Source organism: Macrotis lagotis, chromosome 1 (assembly GCF_037893015.1).
Source record: "Macrotis lagotis isolate mMagLag1 chromosome 1, bilby.v1.9.chrom.fasta, whole genome shotgun sequence".
Taxonomy (NCBI): domain Eukaryota; kingdom Metazoa; phylum Chordata; class Mammalia; order Peramelemorphia; family Peramelidae; genus Macrotis; species Macrotis lagotis.
Genome location: NC_133658.1, coordinates 843,097,502 through 843,116,895, shown reverse-complemented (window position 1 = coordinate 843,116,895; position 19,394 = coordinate 843,097,502). Strand labels below are relative to the sequence as shown.

At 34.4% G+C, this 19,394-nt stretch overlaps 1 protein-coding gene and 1 pseudogene across 1 annotated transcript; both read right to left on the bottom strand.

Annotated features, from left to right (window-relative positions):
- Nucleotides 1–8,539: 8,539 nt before the first annotated feature.
- On the bottom strand, nt 8,540–9,478 carry LOC141490565 (olfactory receptor 52E4). The gene has a single exon (XM_074190600.1). The coding sequence runs from the start codon at nt 9,476–9,478 to the stop codon at nt 8,540–8,542; it is 939 nt and encodes a 312-aa protein (XP_074046701.1).
- Nucleotides 9,479–16,986: 7,508 nt separating this feature from the next.
- On the bottom strand, nt 16,987–17,907 carry LOC141507980 (olfactory receptor 52E8-like; annotated as a pseudogene).
- Between the last annotated feature and the right edge of the window lie 1,487 nt (nt 17,908–19,394).

The following is a 19,394-nucleotide window of genomic DNA, read 5'->3' as shown; positions in this document are numbered from 1 at the left end:
AAACAACAACTCATAGAATGAATTAATGATTTCATCCTAGATAATGACAATGATGAGGTAACATAACAAAACTTATGGGATGCAATCCAGACAATTATTAGGGGAATATATTATATCTTTAAATACTTACTTGAATAAAATAGAAAAAGAAGAAATCAATGAACTAAGCATACAACTAACAAACAAAAATTGAGAAAATACAAATTAAAAACTCCTAATTAAATACTAAATTAGAAATTATAAAAATTAAAGAAGAAATTAATAAAATCAAAAGCAAGAAAATTATTGAACTAATAAATAAAATCAAGAGCTATTTTAAGAAAACAAAAATAAAACTGATACATCTTTGGTTAATTTAATAAAAAAAGAAAGAAGAAAACCTAATTACTGGTATCAAATGAAAAAAAGGTAAGTTAACCACAAATGAGGAGGAAATTAAAGTAATAATTTTGAATTATTTTGCCCAATTGTATGCCAATAAATTTGATAATCTAAGTGAAATGCATGAATATTTACAAGAATATGATGTCCAAGTTAAATGAAGAGGAAATCAAATACCTAAATAACCCTATTTCAGAAAAAAGAAATTCAACAAGCCAACATTGAACTTCCTAAAAAAAAATCTCCAGGACCAGATGAATTCACATGTGAATTCTATCAAACATTTAAGGAACAATTGGTTCCAATTCTATATAAACTCTTCAGAAAAATATGGAAAGATGGAACTCTGCCTAACTCTTTCTATGAAACCAATATGGTACTGATACCTAAACCAAGAAGAGTCAAAAGAGAGAATGAAAATTATAGACCAATTCCCCTAATGAAAATGGATGCAAAAATCTTAAATAAATTATTAGCAAACCTATTACAGAAAGTTATCACTAGGATAATACATTATGATGAAGTAGGATTTATCCCAGGAATGCAAGAGTTGGTTCAATATTAGGAAAACTGTTAGTATAATTGACTATATCAATAACACTTATAAGAAATCATATGCTGATCTCAGTAGATACTGAAAAAGTCTTTGATAAAATATAGCACCCATTCTTAGTAAAAACACTAGAGAGCATAGGAGTAAATGAATTTTTCCTTACAATGATAAGCTGTATCCATATGAAACCATCAACAAGCATTATATGCAATGGGGATAAGTTAGAGGCATTCCCAAGAAGATGAGAGGTAAAACAAGGATGCCCACTATTACCACCACTATTCAATATAGTATTAGAAATGTTAACTTCACTGTGAACTCATCCAGTCTTTCTGGAGAGTAATTTGGAATTATACCCAAAAAGCAACAAAAATATGCATACCCTTTCCTTTGATCCAGGAATACCACTAATGGGTCTATACCCTGAAGATATGATGAAAAAGGGTAAAAACATCACTTGTACAAAAATATTCATAGTAGCCATGTTTGTGGTGGCAAAGAATTGGAAATTAAGTGAATGTCCTTCAATTGGGGAATGGTACACCCTAAGAGCAACATGGGGGTGATGATCAACCTTGATGGACTTGCTCATTCCATCAGTGCAAAAATTTTGGGCTATCTGTAATGGAGAATACCATATCTATCCAGAGAAGGAATTGTGGAGTTTGAACAAATTTAGGAAAACAAAACTTATCTTATTATGCAATTTTGCTGTCTCATACTTTATTTTTCTTTCTTAAGGATATGAGTTTTTTCTCTCATCACATTTAACTGAGATCAATGTATACCATGGAAACAATGTAAAGACTAACAGAATGTCTTCTCTGGCATGTGGGGGGGGAAAAGAAAAACTCAAAATAAATAAAATCTTTCTAAAAAAAAGAAATATTAGCTTCAGCAGAACAGAAGAAAAAGAAATCGAAGGAATTAGAATTGGGAAGAAGAAACAAAACTCTCACTCTTTGGGATGACATGATGGTATACCTAGAGAATACTAAAAAATCATCTAAAACTACTAGAAATAATTAGTAACTTTAGCAAAGTCACATGATATAAAATAAACCCAAATAAATCCTCAGCATTTCTATATATTACTAAAAAGATACAACAGCAAGAGCTAGAAAGAGAAATTCCATTTAAAGTAATTTCAGACATTATAAAATACATGAGAGTCTAATTGCTAAGGCAGACTTGGAGACTCTATTAAAACAAGTATAAAACACTTTTCACACAAATAAAATCAAATTTAAATACCTGGGCAAACATCAACTATTCATGGATAGGTCAAGCTAATATAATAAAAATGACAATTCTACCTAAATTAAACTACTTATTTAGTGCCTCACCAATCAAACTTCCAAAAAATTACTTTAATGAGCAAGAAAAAAAATTGTAACTAAATTCGTATGAAGAAACAAAATTTCAAGAATATCCAGGGATTTAATGAAAAAAAGTACAAAAGAAGGTGACTTAATTTTACCAGATCTAAAATTATATTATAAAGCATCAGTCATCAAGACTGTCTGGTATTGACTGAGAAATAGAGTTGACCAGTGGAATAGACTAGGGGCAAAAGAAGTGAAGGAAAAGACTATAGTCATCTGCTATTTGATAAGCCCAAACAGCCCAGTTTCTGGGATAAGAATTCTCTCTTTGATAAAAGCTATTGGGATTTGGAAGTTAATATGGAAGAAACTTGGATTAGACCAACATCTTATACCCTATACAAGATAAGATCAAAATGGGTACAGGATTTGGACACAAAAGGCAATATTATAAACAAACTAGAGGATCAAGGAATAGTATACTTGTGAGATCTATGGAAAAGGAAGCAGTTTATGACCAAGAAAGAGATGGAGAACATCATTAAACACAAAGTAGATGATTTTGATTACATTAAATTAAAAAACTTTTACACAAGCAAAATCACTGTAACCAAGATAGTAGTAAACTGGGAAACAATTTTTACAACTAGTATTTCTACTAAAAGATTCATTTCTAAAATATATTAGAGAACTGACTCAAATTTATATTTAAAAAGCCATTTCCCAATTGTTCAATGTCAAAGGGTATTCAAAGGCAATTTACAGATGAAGAAATCAAAGCTATCCATAGTCATATGAAAAGATTGCTCGAAATCATTGCTGATTAGAGAAATGCAAATTAAAACATCCCTGAGGTACCGCCTCACAACTCTGATTGGCCAATATGACCAGAAAGGACAATTATCAATGTTGGAAGGATGTGAGGAATCTGGGACACTAATGTATTGTTGGTGGAGCTGTGAACTGATTTAACCTTTCTGGAAAAGAATTTGGAATTACACCCAAAGGGCAATAAAAATGAGCATACCCTTCCATCCAGCAATATCACTACTGGATCTATACCCTGAGAGAGCATAAAAAAGGGTAAAAACATCACTTGTACAAACACATTCATAGCAGCTCTTTTTGTGGTAGCAAAGGATTGGAAATCAAATAAATATCCATCAATTGGAGAATGGCTAAACAAATTATGGTATATATACATTATAGAACACTATTGTTCTATTAGAAACCAGGAGGGACGGGAATTCAGAGAAGCCTGGAAGGATTTGCATGAACTGATGCTGAGCAAGATGAGTAGAACCAGAATAACACTGTACACCCTAATAGCAACATGGAAGTAATGATCAACCTTAATGGACTTGCTCATTCCATCAGTGCAATAATCAGGGACAATTTTAGGGTATTTGCGATGGAGAATACCATCTGTATCCAGAGAATGAACTATGCAGTTAAAACAAAGACTACTACCTTCAATTTTTTTTAAAAGTTGTCTTATGTACTATATAATTTTGCTATCTCTAATACTTTATTTTTTTCCTCAAGGATATTTTTTTTTTCTCTCAACACATTCAATTTTGACCTATATATAGCATGGAAACAATGTAAAGATTATCAGACTGCCTTCTGTGGGGGGATGGGGGAAAGGACAGGAAGATGGGGGAAAAGTTTTAAATTGAAAACTTTACAAAAATTATAGGTAGTAAAATATTGTTTTATATTTGGAAAACAAAATATTTTTTTAAAGTATCAAGTGTTTGAGACCAGATTTGAACTCAGGTCCTCCTGGACTCTAGGCCTGGTGCCCTTACCACTGTACTACCTAGTTGCCCCCTACTCAAAATACTAGAGCAGTTTGAGAAATTGAGTATTTAGGTTATTTGAGTGAGCTTCAATATGTATGGTGAAGTACTCTAGTAGGAAGTTAATAGTTGGGGAGGAAAAAAATTATAAGCCAAATATTGAACTCATTGTGGAAGAAGTAAAATAAACTGGAGGCCTGTAGACAATAGCTACTAGAATTTTGATTGAGCAACTGATGTGAATGGGTAGTAGCATGGATCTCAAAGAAAGAGTAGCTACTGAGTAATGGAGAGAACCTGGAAGTAGCTGGAGTATGCCATTCCCTTGTCTGGACCAGGGAACTGAGGAGAATGAGTAAAGGTGCAAGGAGTAACTGGAAAGAGTGGCTATGGAGGCTGTGTCATCAGGGTAGAGCCAGGTTTTAGAAAGGGTTAGCATATGGAAGGAGTAGGAAAGGCATAGATTTAAAATGAAGGGAAGTTTGTTGTGTATGGAACAGACAGTAGAGAAGGAACAGTGGAAGAGGTGAATAAAGTTAGTGTTGGAGGAAAGAGGGAATGGAAATGAAGAATTTAAGTGTGAAATGGCATTTGGATAATAATCTATAGGAGTTCAGAGTCCTTGGGATGTGATGGGCATGATAAGAATGTTCACCATTGAATGGAAGGTACTTCCCTCTACTCTCAAATCAAGGGAATTCCTAAAGTCAAACAGAGGGATATCTCACATATTTATGGGAAAGAATGTACTAAGTACAAGGAAAATGCTGTTTTTCAACTTCACTTGTTGTTTTTTCCTTATATACCTTTTATTTTTAATTATTTGTCCTCTGGTTGATTTGTGAAGGTAAACATATTGATGAGGGTTCATGAACTATGATTTTGGCAGAGGTGTATAAGCAGAGTACCTTCAATTTGGGATAACCTTGTCCCAGGTAGTCCTTTTAGTCACCTGTGGTATTACAAAAACATAGTGTATGACTTAAAGGAGGTTAAGATTTAATAGGGGACTAAAACATGATTCAAATACACATAATATATCTGAATGGAGAAAATTTACAAGAGAAATCAAAGATATCCTTGAGAATATTAGGAAATGTCATATTGACATTTGTCTGCTAAAGTAGGAATTCCATTAGTCTCTTCCAGGAATAAATATAATTGAGCGATCAAACTGACTGGAATATAAATTGATTGTAAGAAAATAGTATGAAGGAAGGCTAGAAAGGTGGGTTGAAACAAAACTTAGATGTTCTTGACTTTTTCAGTAAGGTGAATGATTATGGGCAATCAGGAACTTTTCAAGGCTTTTGAGTAGGAGAATAACATTCTCAGAGCATGTTTACTTTGAAGGCATGAAGAGGGAGGAGAAAGATATTTTGTCTAAGGCAATTGTAATAGTTCAGGTATGATAATGAGGTTTGAGTTATATTGGTATCAATGGGTGAGGGGAGAAGAGAATGCATGAGAAATATGTCATATACTTAGATTTGATACAACTTGAAAAATACATGAATGTGGAGATGTGTGAAGCAGAGGAAAAGTCCAATATGACTCCACAACTTCAAGCCCTAGTCATCCACAAGATGATAGTGTTAGCCACAGAATTAAAGAAGATCAAAGTAGGAACAGGTTTGGGGAAGAAGATAAACATGTTTGAGACATGAGAATATGGTACAAAATTCAGGTGAACTATCCAGAAGGTACAATAGTGGTTAAGCATTGATAGGTAATTATATTACTTCCTTTTTTTCAACAGTCTGAGAATTTATAGGAAGCCTGCTGCCCTCAAAGGTAATATCTGATTTAGCCTCCCTTTCTTTCTCTTGAAGAATATTTGAGAAAATCTGAAAAGTAATTTTTGAGTAATAAATTTAATTTTATTCTCAATAATATATAATTTAATTACTGCATGACATATTAAAACTATAAATAAAATGATAGAATCATAGAATCTCCGAGTTGGAAGGGACCTCAGAGATCATCTAGCCCAACTCATATCTGAACAAATATTTTCTCTAATAATATTCCAGATAAGTAATTATCCATATTCTGCTTAACAAATTTCAGCAATGGGAAACACACTGTCTAAAAGTGAGCCTGTACCAATACTGATCATTTATGATATTTAGGAAGTTATTTTTTATATTAAAATGAAATGTGCTTCCCTGGAGGTTTTAGAAGGTTTCTTCTCCTTCTCACATCTTGGCGACCTCTAGAATTAATCAAATAACTATAAAGGTTATGCAAATTTAGAAACTTTTTTGACTAGAATACTTTCTTAATGGTTGATATTCTGTAATCTTTCATTATGTAAGTCTACCTATATCTTTGCCCTCCCCTATCCATTTAGAACTTAGCATTTTGTGTGCACACTAGAGGACTTATCTTCTTGTTTTCTTGTTTTGTCAATATGGATGTCACTTTCCTTTCCACATTGCTGCCTCCCTGTGTCTCTTTGTGCTCTGCATCTCAACAATAGAAGATCTGTAATCTGAGATACTTCCTACTCTAGTCTCCATATCCCCCTATTAATTCAAGGAACCAAGACCATAGACAACATAGTAACATTTATCTTGTGCTAAAAAAACTGAAAACAATTGAAATAAGCTTTGTCTGTGGCTAAAGAGGCCTAAAGAGTACATTTGTCCTCCCTATCCTACTATGTCCTCCCATAATGTCTTAACTTGGTCAGTGATTTCATTTTCAGCTATTTTTTTCCTTTATATCTCCCTGATCTCTTATTTGGTATCAGTGCTGCTAAGCTTTTTGATACCTCTATTGCAAGAACTGGATTATAACAATTTCTGATGGAGTCCCTTTTAATATGCTCTTATTCATCTATTCAAAGAACTACAGACTAAAAAACTTTCAAGGTTCCATACAAAAGGGAGAAAGGAAGATGTAATTATTAAGTGAGTCATTGCTTTACAAATTGCTTTACAAATACCTTATTTGATTCTCACAAAAACTTTGTGAGATAGTCTAATATTGTCCCCAATTGTGGAAACTGAGGCATAGAAAGGCTAAGTGACTTGAACTCCCAGACTCTAGAACCAGTATTCTATCTTCTATACCACTTAGTTATCTTTAGACAAATGAATCTGAGTGGTCATTTAGTCCAAAATACAAGCAAAAATCACTTCCAAAAATATTCTTGATTATTCTCCTCCACTCAAATGTCTCTGGAATCTTTTGCAGTATCCCAGTCCACTGATAGCTCTAATGGTTCAAAGTTTTATATTTTATACAGGCATAATCTTCTTTTTTCCTACAGATTGTAGCTTTTACTCCTAATTTGAGTCTCGGGGATAAGCAAAAAAAAGTCTAAACAGTCTTTCAAATGACAACATTCAAAGACTTTTAAAATAGTTATCATACTTTGCCTAAGTTTTGACCTTTGACACCTACCTTTTGGCTATTGACATCCAGGTATTAATGGGAACGGTCTAGAGACAGTGGTGTTTCCAATTCTTTGTTGTTTTTCCCAATTAGCTCTCCCAGATCATAACGTGGAGAGGATGGGGGAAAGTAGGACTCTATTGTGTAATTCAGCCTTAACTAATTCAAGGAACTGAATTTGAAGACAAGTGTTGGAATTTTATCAATAATATGTCAAAGATTATAGATTTAGAGCTACAAGGTACCTAAGAGGTCATCAGTTCCAATCTCTTCATTTCACACATAAGAAAACATGTGAAAGGGTCAGAAAATAGATAGACTAGGATTACAAATGCAATAAATGTCTAAGGCAGGATACAAACTAATCTTTCCTCCTTCAAGCCAGATATTCTGTCTGGCCAAAGTGATAGCTACAGAAATGTAGTTTCCAGGTTTTGAACTACAGAACCCTTTAATTTTCTAAACTATTTCATAAAAACTCCATTTTAATATCTGTCTGAATTTGAACTTGAATTTTAGGTACATAGTTATAAACTTAATTCATGTGCTAATATGAAGAAATCTGTGACTTAGAGACAATAACAAAAACAGAGGGACCACTGTAAATAAGAATGTATGAAGAGAAAGGAAGATGATAATACAATGAGCTATATTAGGGGGAAAAAACTGAACTAGGATCCAGAAGACCTGGATTTTAGTTGCTGCTCCAACACAAAATAGCTGGTTATCATTCTGGACGTCTCATTTTAGGAGATTGGACCTGAAATGAGAAGGAGTTAGAGTTAGAAGGAAACTTCTAGTTGTAATATTTTATACAGAAGAAGAGGGGAGATGAGAAATTGAGAAACAGAACATGGTTTAACCCCTTGCCATATAACCTTTGAACCAGAGTTATTTTCCAGAGAACTCATCTCTTTCTGAAATTCTTGGATTGAGGGAGTAGGGTATGGACTTAATTGTACTTCAGGTCTATTCTCATCACACTGAATCACTAACTACCCTATAATGTACTGGGTCTTTTGAGGTGACAAAGAAAGCACTGAAATAAAGAAGGGAAGGTATCTTCCATATAATTGTCATTCTTTCTTAACAAAGATCTTCACAACATGTTCCCGGATTTGCTTCGTCCTAACTCCATAAATGATGGGGTTGAGTGCAGGTGGTACAACTACATACAGATTAGCCAAGAGGATGTGAATGTACCGGGGAATGTTCTGGCCAAATCGATGTGTCATAAAGGAGAAAAATGCAGGTGTGTAGAAGCATAGCATGACACATACATGGGAGCCACACGTGTTGAGAGCCTTGAGCCGGGCATCACGAGAAGGGAGCCGAAAGACAGCTCGGAGGATGAGCATATAGGATGTAGCTATCAGGACCACATCCACTATTATGTTAGAAATCACCATCAACCCATAGATGATATTGACCTTGATGCTTGCACAGGCCAATCGAGCAAGGCCCATGTGTTCACAATAAGTATGAGGAATGATATGATGCCCACAAAATGGCAGTCGCAGAATGAGAAACACAAATGGGGTAACCAGAATTAGGTTCCTCCCAACAACAACTGAAGCTAATATGATGATGGTTTTGTTAGTAAGAATCATAGTATATTGGAGAGGATTGCAAATGGCCACAAAACGGTCATAGGCCATGGCTACCAAAAGAACTGTCTCCATGCCTGTAAACATATGAATGAAGAACATCTGGAGGAGACAACCAGCGAAACTTATTTCCCTTAAGCTGAACCAAAAGATGCCCAGCATCTTGGGAATAGTGGATGTTGACAAACCCAAGTCAATCATTGACAACATAGCTAAAAAATAATACATGGGTTCGTGGAGACTTCGTTCAGTTTTGATTACTAACAAGATGATGGCATTACCCAAAAGTGCAATCAAATACACGAGACAGAAGGGAAAGGCAATCCAGATGTGAATAGCTTCCAACCCTGGGATCCCTAGCAGGAGAAATGAGGAGGGATGAAATTCAGTGACATTCATAGAAGACATACTCCTAGGCGATAATAATAGTCCACAGGAAAGCAGTAGACCTGTCAAGGTCTTCGGGCAGTCAGACCTGGAGAGAGACACAAAGTACATCAGCTTCAATCAACTAATAATAATAATAACAACAGCAACAACAAACATCTCACATTTTCACATTTACACAATATATTGTTTACAAAATGCTTTCCTTTACAACAGCCCAATGTGATATTGAATAAAAAAAATTAGTATGAATTTTAGAAATGGAGAACATAAAGTTTAGAAAAGTTAAATTAATTTTCAAGAATTAACCGAATACCAAATACTTGGAATTCAAACCAGAGTTTGAATACGATTATTTTGATTTCAAACCTAATATTCTTTCTCCAGGTTTTGTAATTTGACTTCAATTTGGAATCAAATTTTATCTTTAGTTCATAACAACTTCTTGACTGTAGACAATTCATTTAACTTTGCTGATTCAGTTTCCTCACCCTGCATAAAATTATTTAAACTACTTAACTAGTGGGACAGCTAGTTTGTGCAATGGATAGAGAAAGGGTGCACTGAGTTCAAATCTAGCCTCAAACACTTGATACTTACTATGTGACTTTGGGCAAGTCACTTTAACCCCATTGCCCCACACAAAATAAAAATTTAAAAAAACTACTTACCTCCTAGGGCTATTGTGTGGAAAGTGTTTTCTTAAAATTGCTATGAAAATAAGATTTATTGTGATATACAACACTATACACTTTTATTATATAATGTATTAATATAATATACTTACTATATATTACTCTCATCATCCAGTTATTATTAAAATACTGCATATTTTTCATTATATCACAAATTGTAAATATACAATTTAATTGTATATTAAAATATGCAATATTTTAATAATAAATAATAATAATAGTAAAAATAATAAATGATCAAGAGGAAATAAATATTTTAAAGGTATTTCTTTCTCCATCCATGGGACATTTACTCCCCTCACATGGTATTTTCAGCCTTTCTTTACATTTTGCCCATTATTAGTGTCAGTATTATTCAACCATTATTCTTACTACTTGCAATAATTCTGACATCAATGTCACATCGTAGTATAGAGGTGACCATAAGTTTTCAAAGGTGATAGATGCTCTTAGAGCACAAATTCTAGGAGTTTTGGCTAAACTGGAAAGTCTTTGGATTCAGATCCAGTAAGAAGATCAATCTTTATTTTTGAGGTATAGCCTAATCACTAGCATTTACAAAATATTTTAAGGATTGTAGATTACTTTACTCTGACTATCTCAATTGATCCTCACAAACACCTCTGGAAACAGCAATACTAACAGAGGTTTTGAGACTTGTCTAGGGTTGTACAACTAGTAAGTATCTGGGGGTATGATTTGAGCTTTGATCTTGCTGCCTTCAAATATAACCCTGCATCAACTATGCCTCTAATCCATATTTGGAGAGGCTCATACAAAATTGGTCACCCACTGATGATAATGACAATGATGACTTATTTATTTATTTTATTCATTCACTTATTTATTGCCATAGCAACTGTTTTATGCCCTGTAATGAATTGCAGTGAAGGACTTCAATGTTTACCTGACAAAAATGAGAGATTCTTGATATAGGTATTCTTATTAGATGAGCAACTCTTTCAGCACATAGGCTGAGTTTTCTAGTCTTCATTTCCACATGCAGAAGCCATTAGATAATAATATGGGGTGAGTGAAAGGCTGAAAGGGTGAACCCAGTGGTTCATTTCTGTTACCCTAGCTCAAGGAATATGGAGGAAAAGATGAAGCAGTGAGTAGAACAGCCTCAGCATTGAATGAACTGCTAGACTTCTAGAAATAACAGTCAATATCCTGCTATTCTCTAAATGGTATGTGTTCAGAAAAGTCGATGTCAATAAAACTGGTTTGATTTTTTTTGAAGAGGGTAGATGAGGAGAAATCAGATATTAATACCTTAAGGTATCTGGAGTTTCTACAAGATAATGACTACATTTTCTACAATATTTGCTTATATTTGATGATGGATATAAAAATTAAGATGGTAAATAGCAAGTACAAGATAAATGAGTGGCAATTTCTATTTCTCACAATTGCTCTTTATTGTTGTCTCTTGCTTTGAGTTATTTCTCCATCTAGATCAAGCACTTTCCTTTCTCTTAACTTCATGCATGATTATTTTCTTCTTATTCTGTTCATTTCCCAGTGATCCCAAATTTAATTTCATCCAAGAAAGAGATAATCTTTGGTGAAGGAGAAGCATAGTATCTTTTAAAGGAAGAATTCTATGTCCTGAAACTCCCTCAGAATCAGGAGATATCTAGTTGGACTCCTTTCTATTTACCACAGACCCTTTTTGTATATTGACAGTTTGATATCATCTTCTGAGAAATTTGGGCTTACACATGTGTATAGATAAATACATAGACATACATATTTATATACAAATATGCTACTATTTCTTTTTTTAAGAATTTTTTTTGCTATGCAAACAGGATTAAGTGGTTTGCCCAAGGTCACACAGCTAGGTAATTATTAAGTGTCTGAGACTGGATTTGAACCCAGGTACTCCTGACTCCAGGGCTGGTGCTTTATACACTGTGCCACCTAGCTGCCCCTATTTCTATAATAGACAATATTTGCTAGCACTGTGGCAAGCACTTTACAAATAGTATGTCACTTGATTCTTACAAAAATCCAGGAAGGTATTATTATTATTATTATTATTATTCCTATTTTATAGATGAGGCAACTGAGACAGAATGAAGTTAATTACATGTCTAAGGTGAGAAAGTTCATATGTGAAGCTAAGTTTGAACTCATTTTTTAACTCCAGACCCAGCTCTCTATTCACTGTGCAGCCTGTATCTATCTACATATATTAAATATACATGTTATATGCTACATATCATAGAATTTTGCTATATATTATATGATATATAAACTATATATACACATGCATAGCATATATACACACTATAATATATAAATAGCATGTGTGTGTATATATATATACAGTCCTGGAAACAGCATCTTGGACAAGGAAAAGTTGCAAACCTAATCTCTTTTTGAGACAAGGACTTGGGGTGGGAAGAGAAAGAAAAGTGCCTTAGTTGAATATTTCTCATAGGATTGAAAGATGTCCCACTCCAGGAAGGTCTCCTGTTTAGGAAATGTGATTTAGAGGTTTTATAAAATGAAAAGCTTTTAGAGAGATCATATTTTTTTAAATAAAAGAAGATGCTGAGGACCAGAGACATTATAACATTTTCTTAATGTAACATACAAAGGAAGGAACAGAGCAAACTCATTTTAGTATCATTGAATTCATCAAGCATTCATTAGGTCCTCACCATTTTCTAAGTATGCTATATACAAAAATAAAACATTATTTGACCTTAAAGGACTAACAATCATTCTGGAGTCAGGATTGGAATACAAATGCTCCCAATCTAGATCCAAATCTTATTTTCAGCCGCATCATCTTGCCTAAGAATCCAGTAGAAGAAAATAAAGCATAATTGAAAAAATAATTGATCAATAAGTTAATAAGTATTTATTAAGTGTCTACTATATATAAGGAACTATGCTAAACCACTAACTTATCAAGAAAGGCAACATATAATTTCTGATTTCAAAAATTCATAGCCTAATAAGGAAGACAACACGAAAACTATTTGCTAATAAGCTATATACATGATATATTGGATATAATCAACAAAGGAAATGAAGTAATATTAAGGGTTATCAGGAAAGACTTTCCATAGAGTATAGGATTTTAGTTGAGCCTCGAAGGAAACCCAAAGTTGGAGTGAGGATTAGAGCATTCCAGGTTTGTCAGCAATTAGCACAAGTGCTGAGAGTCAGTGCAATATCTTGTGTGAGGAACAATAAAGAGACCAGTGTTACTAGACTATAGAATTTGTGTGTGTGTGTGTGTGTGTGTGTGTGTGTGTGTGTGTGTGTAACATAGATACAGACAGAAAAGTTATCAGAAGACTTAAAAAGCAAAGCAGTAGGGATCCAAGTTATAAATGGCATTGAATGTAAAATAGAGGGAATAGGGAGACACTGGAATTTGTTGAATGGGGGGTGACCTAATTAGATTTGTGCTGTAGGAAGAATAATTTAACATCTGAATGAATGATGATCAGAGTAAGGAGAAACTTAAAACATGGAACTAAATATCCCTTGGTCTGGTATATAAGGTCCTTTATTTTAGAGCAAGAAGGGCTCCTAAGCCTAGAATTGTAAGGGACTTCAAAGTTCATTTAGTCCAACCTTCTGTTCTTATGGATGAGAAAAGTGAGACCCAGTGAAGTGTGGTTTACTCAAGGTTACACAGATAGTAAGCAAAAGATGATTTGACTCCAGAGTTAGTGCCTCCCATGTTGAATTTGAGATAGCAGTGTGAAGTTAAAGTGAAGATGTCCTACAAGCAATTTGTAATGAAAACCTAGAACTCTCAAAAGAGATCAAGGTTTGAAATAATAGATTTGATACATATTGAAAAAATTCAAAAATTGAAGTTGTAGGGATGAATGAGATTTCTAAGGAAGAGAGGAGAGTAAAAAATTTAAATGTTCAGAAGGCATATCATTAGGGAGTCTGAATTAAAAGACTGGAAAGTAAAATGATGGTTATGAAATAGGAGAGCCATAAAAATTATAGATTGTTACTGGTGACGTTAAGTGTTTCAGAATACAAAAAGGATGTGGACTAAAAAGTTTACTATTTGTTAATTAGTAGTCACTGGAGATTTTAAGAGGGCAATTTTAATAAAATAGTGGCAAGAGATAGATTCTGTGAGGTACAAGCCAGAGGGCAAAAAAAAAATGAGCATAGTACTGGATAAGGAGGAAGTAGAATGACTGGGTATAATTTTTTTTCAATAAGAGGTGGAAGAAAGGAAAGAGATGAAATGGCAGTCAATGAAGACTATTCGAATATGTTGTTAGGAATGTGCGGAAAAAAGAACAGTGAGGGAGCAGTTGTAGCTCTCAAGTAGATATACTTTTTCGTCCTTCATCCCTAGTTCCCTTTATCCTTTTATCTTTGCTATGATTGTATATGCATGCTATCTTTGCTAAATTTTCAGTAACAAACATTTTTAAGTGCCTAATATATTTAAGCCACTGTGACAGGCACTGGAGATCCTTGAATGAGTTTATATTTTACCACAAAAGGGGGCACACAGCAGAGACAAATTAGGTTAATGCAAACAAAATGTTTGATATTAATTACCTCTTCAGTATAAGAGGTTCCCTCAGTCACTCTTACTCAGATATCTGTAACCCCACTTTTCCTATCCTAGACCTAGATACAGACTCTGCCTTTACTATTCCCTACCTCTTTATTCCCCCCACCCTACCATCCATTCTCTTAGAGAACATTTACATACCTCAATGCCTGCCTCAGGAACAGAACTTGACTGCTTTCATCCAGCATAATGAGGTCCAAACTTCCTTTGTTTTGAAGAGAGTTCTTTTTTCCCCTAATACTGCAACTCCCTGGGGAGCTTCATTATATCTTTCTAAAATTTGTAACATGGGAATGGGAGAATACTTGTCTCCAGGCACAGGAATGTTATTACTACTAATATTCACACTTGGGATTCCTCTTCCCCACACTCAAGCCCTACCAGCCTGAGTATATTTCTTGGATCCTATGAATTCTGTGATTAACACTTATGGCAGTTGGAGGGGAAGTAATGGAGTCAGTGTGAAGCAGGAGGAAGAACAGATACTTTATGGGATTTCATCTCTAGATTTGACTTAAGAAAACACTGACAATACTTTGATATTTTCTTTCCTTTTATTCAATGAAGATGCATTCATTCTCTTCCATCCTGCCCTTGAGCAAAACTCTTATGTACCAGATATTTCTACATCCTAAGAGTTGTAAAGGATCTCAGTAGACATTAAATTCAATGATGAAAGATGAAAGTCATCTATATAGATGACTTTACATATATATATATATATATATATATATATATATATATATATGTAACCTTTCAATTGAAAGTCATTTATTTAGCTTCTGTTTGAAAATTTCCAATCCATGTATAGATCACCTTATAGCAAATGGTATTATCTTGAATCTATGGAGAGTCATCATTGCTTTCCACTTTTCTCTTTTAGGGATCTTTTTTATACCATTCTCTTCACTCAATTATGTCTTTGCTCCTTCTAGATCCTGGAATCTTAATCTAATGACAGTTTTTAAAAATCCTCAACAATCACAATCATTCAAGATTATCCGTGCCCACTTAGTTAAATTTTACACTCTCTCAACATAGTCCTACAAAGCTCCTAGCTAGATAAATTACCCTAGCCATGAGTCTTGGACATAGAATAGTATAAGGTAAAATATATATAGATAAAAATTTTGATAACTGATTTCCTATAACTATAATATTGATATTATTTATTATAATTGTCCTATTTTTAATAGAGAAATGTTGGATATTCTCATTAGTATTGCTCATTTGAACCTTGAGGACAGGTTCATCCTTCCAATTGACCACTGACAAATGGATGTGGACACACATCCATGTGGCCTTTTCTCACTGTCTTCCTTATTTTTTATTGGTAGAGATTTAAAGGGATTGTGATAAATTAAAGGTACTTTTATCCTAGAGTTATAGAATCCTTAATATTGAGGTAGACATGCTCACAAAAATGGTACTTTTCAACCTCCTCAAAAGCCCAGATCACATAGATAACAAATAAAAAACTATAACCAGAATTCCAATGCAGGTCAGTTGATTCTGAATCTATAACACTACTCATCTATACTTCAGAAAAATTGAGCAGGGAGTTGAGTGAAGAATAGATTGTAGTGGGGAGACACATGAATTAGGGGGGTCAATTAGAAGGTTATTGTTGGTTTTTGAGGCTTGAGCTGCACAGGGCCTGAAGTAGGGTAAATGGAGAAGAGACACGTAGGGAGGATGTTGTGAAGATCATAGAATAACAAGAATTGTGAGCCTGGGCAGCTAGAAAGTTCCTAATACTCTTCATATTAAAGGGAAAGTTTGGAATAGGGAATATTTAGGTGGATATGATGATTTCTGTTTTAGATATGATGAATGTGAGAACCAAGGCATATTCAATTCAAGATGTTAAAATAATAGTGATGCAAGACGGCAATTCATAAGAGAAACTAGGAATGAATATGAAAATGTGATAGTCATCTACATAGAGATGAGAATTCATCCTACTATAGATAGTGAATTCAAAATATGCCAAAGTACAAAGCGATTGAAAAGAACTCAAAACTGAACCTTGGGGAAGGCCCATGCATGACATGATAGTGATAAAAATATAGCAGAGGATTGAGAAGAAAATTCTTGAAAAAGGAAATTCTTGAAAACTCAAAGAGAGATTAATAAATGAATATGTTTATCAACAGAATTGAATATTTCAGAGCAGTCACGGAAGAGGATTGAGAAAAAGATCATTTTGGAAAGGTAAAATGAGAGGTTTTTAAAGATAAGATAAATGGATTTGTTTATAGGCCAGGAGAGGATGAGCTAGTAAATAGGAAGAGATTAAAGATAAGAGAGAAATTAGGTGATAATAGGCACAATTTTCTGGAAAAGATGGTAAGGGATGGATCAATCATCCATAGATAATAGGTTGGTATAACCACATAGATGTTGACCAAAAGGATATGGATGTGATAGGGGATGCTATGGCCAAAACGAGAGCAAAAGAAGGAGAAGGGTTTTGGCATAGAGAAGGCTAGATCCCACAGAGGTGGGAACTGCAGATATTGAGTGCTTTGAGAGGAGCATCCTTAGAGGGGAGACAGAAGATGGCCTTGAGTATTTTGGTAATGGAGATGATGAGCAGGATTGCATCCAGAAATAATACGGAAATATTTCTCAGGTCATGGAAACTGCCAACTCTGATGCTGGCAAAGGCTAGTCGAGTCCCACCCAAATAGACTCACAGTAGGTATGGGGGATGATTCTGTGCCCCCAGGAAGGTAGTTAAAATAGGAGAAAACTATGAACTACCTTAGGAAAACCATTATAGCAATGAGCTTTGTGAGTAAGGATCATGCTGTAGTGTAGGGGATTACAAATAGCAACACAGGGGTCAAGCTTCATGGCCAAGAATGAATAAAAAGCTTTCCATGCCTGTGAAAAAATGAATAAAGGGCATTTGGCCAGAAGATTCCAAGAATCTTGGGGATGGTAGCTATGGATAAAATCAAATCCTGACAACATGGGCAGGAAGTAGAACATGGGTTAGTGGAGGCTTTGTTCAGTCCAAATTACATACAAGATGATGATATTTCTCATGAAGGCAATAGGTATAAGGCACAGAAGGGGAAGCCAAGACAGAAATGTGCACCCTCCAGTACTGGAATTTCTAGAAACAGGAAGAAGGAAGGATGGAACTCTGCATCATTCAAAGAAGACATCGTTCTGGGGGCTACCAAAAACCCTGATCATTTCTGAAATATCTTCTATCCAGTAACAATTCACTATCTCCTTTTAGAGTCCTGGAGAATAACAAGAAATGTCAAAATCTTCTATGTATTTAAATTATTCAGCAGAATCTGACAAAAGAAGTATCACCTTCGGTATTCTTTCCCTACCTCCTCTTTTCCCTGTATATTTCAGGAATAATTCCTCAAATAGTCATTTGACAGCTATGGGTCAGCAGCTATTATTTTTTCTCCTTCCCCATGGGTTTAATCTTCAGGACCAGAGAAAGGAATAAGATCAATGGGGCAACTGAGGGAATATTACCTAACCTTAAAACTCTCAGGTTTTTTTTTTTTCCTATTGTGCCACAATCTATATCCAGTCTAAGCAAATAGAGGCATGGCCTTGGGAAGTTAAATGCTTTACCAGTGAGTTAAAATATTTGCAAGTACAATGAATATTTGGGGAGTCTTGTTCTATACCTTGGGAAAAGGAAAAAAGAAATAGAAGATCTCATCTATACTTTTGCAGGTAACACATTGAAAGGAAAATACTCTCTCTGCAGCTGGCTCTTTCTTATATACATGCATTTACACACACTAATAAGGGGTAAAAATAATGAGCTCAATACATCTGGTTTCTAGACCTGATAAAGGGTAAAAACAATGAGCTCAATACATCTGGTTTCTAGACCTGATTCTATCACTGATTAGCTTTGTGACCTAGGGAAAGTTATTTAAATATTATACATTACAGCTTCCCCTGTTATAAAATGATTTGGTCAAATTCATTGACCTCTAAATATGTTCAACTTTAATAGTTTGGGGTTTTTTGGTAAAAAAAAGTCACAAATTAACTATGTCATTCAAAGAAGGTATTTTTATGGGGTTTCCAAAGATCATGGTCATTTCTGAATTATCTTGTAGCCAAGAGTGATAATTTACCATCTCCTTCTGGAATCCTTGAGGAAGGCACTTTCATAGTCTCTTCACAATTCTCAGTCACTCTCTTCCAGCTGATTTAAGTGATATGGAAACTATATATTGAAGAAAAGTCTCCTGCATCAGATTGTGAGATCCTCCAGGGCAGATACTGTGCTTCTGTCTTTTTACACCCTTAGTGTTTAGCATTATGCTTGTCACAGGGGAGGTAAGGCATCTCATTCTGATGTGTCTTTCTTTCAAGTCTTGTGACACTAACATTCATTTGTTTTTTTCATCTGGCAACCTTATTGTAATCTTGGGCTTTTAATTCTGCCTCACCTCTAATATCCAATCAATCAGCAAGTCTGACAAAAGTACATATTATCTCGCCCATATCTAGAAGAAGCTAAGTGGAACAACATATGGCACATTAGTCATATCTAACTCTTTGTGACCCCCATTTTGAGGTTTTCTAGGAAAAGAACTGCAGCAAACCACTAGTTAAACCATTAGCAGGATTTGCCATTTCCTTCTCTAAGATGAAATTGAGGCAAACA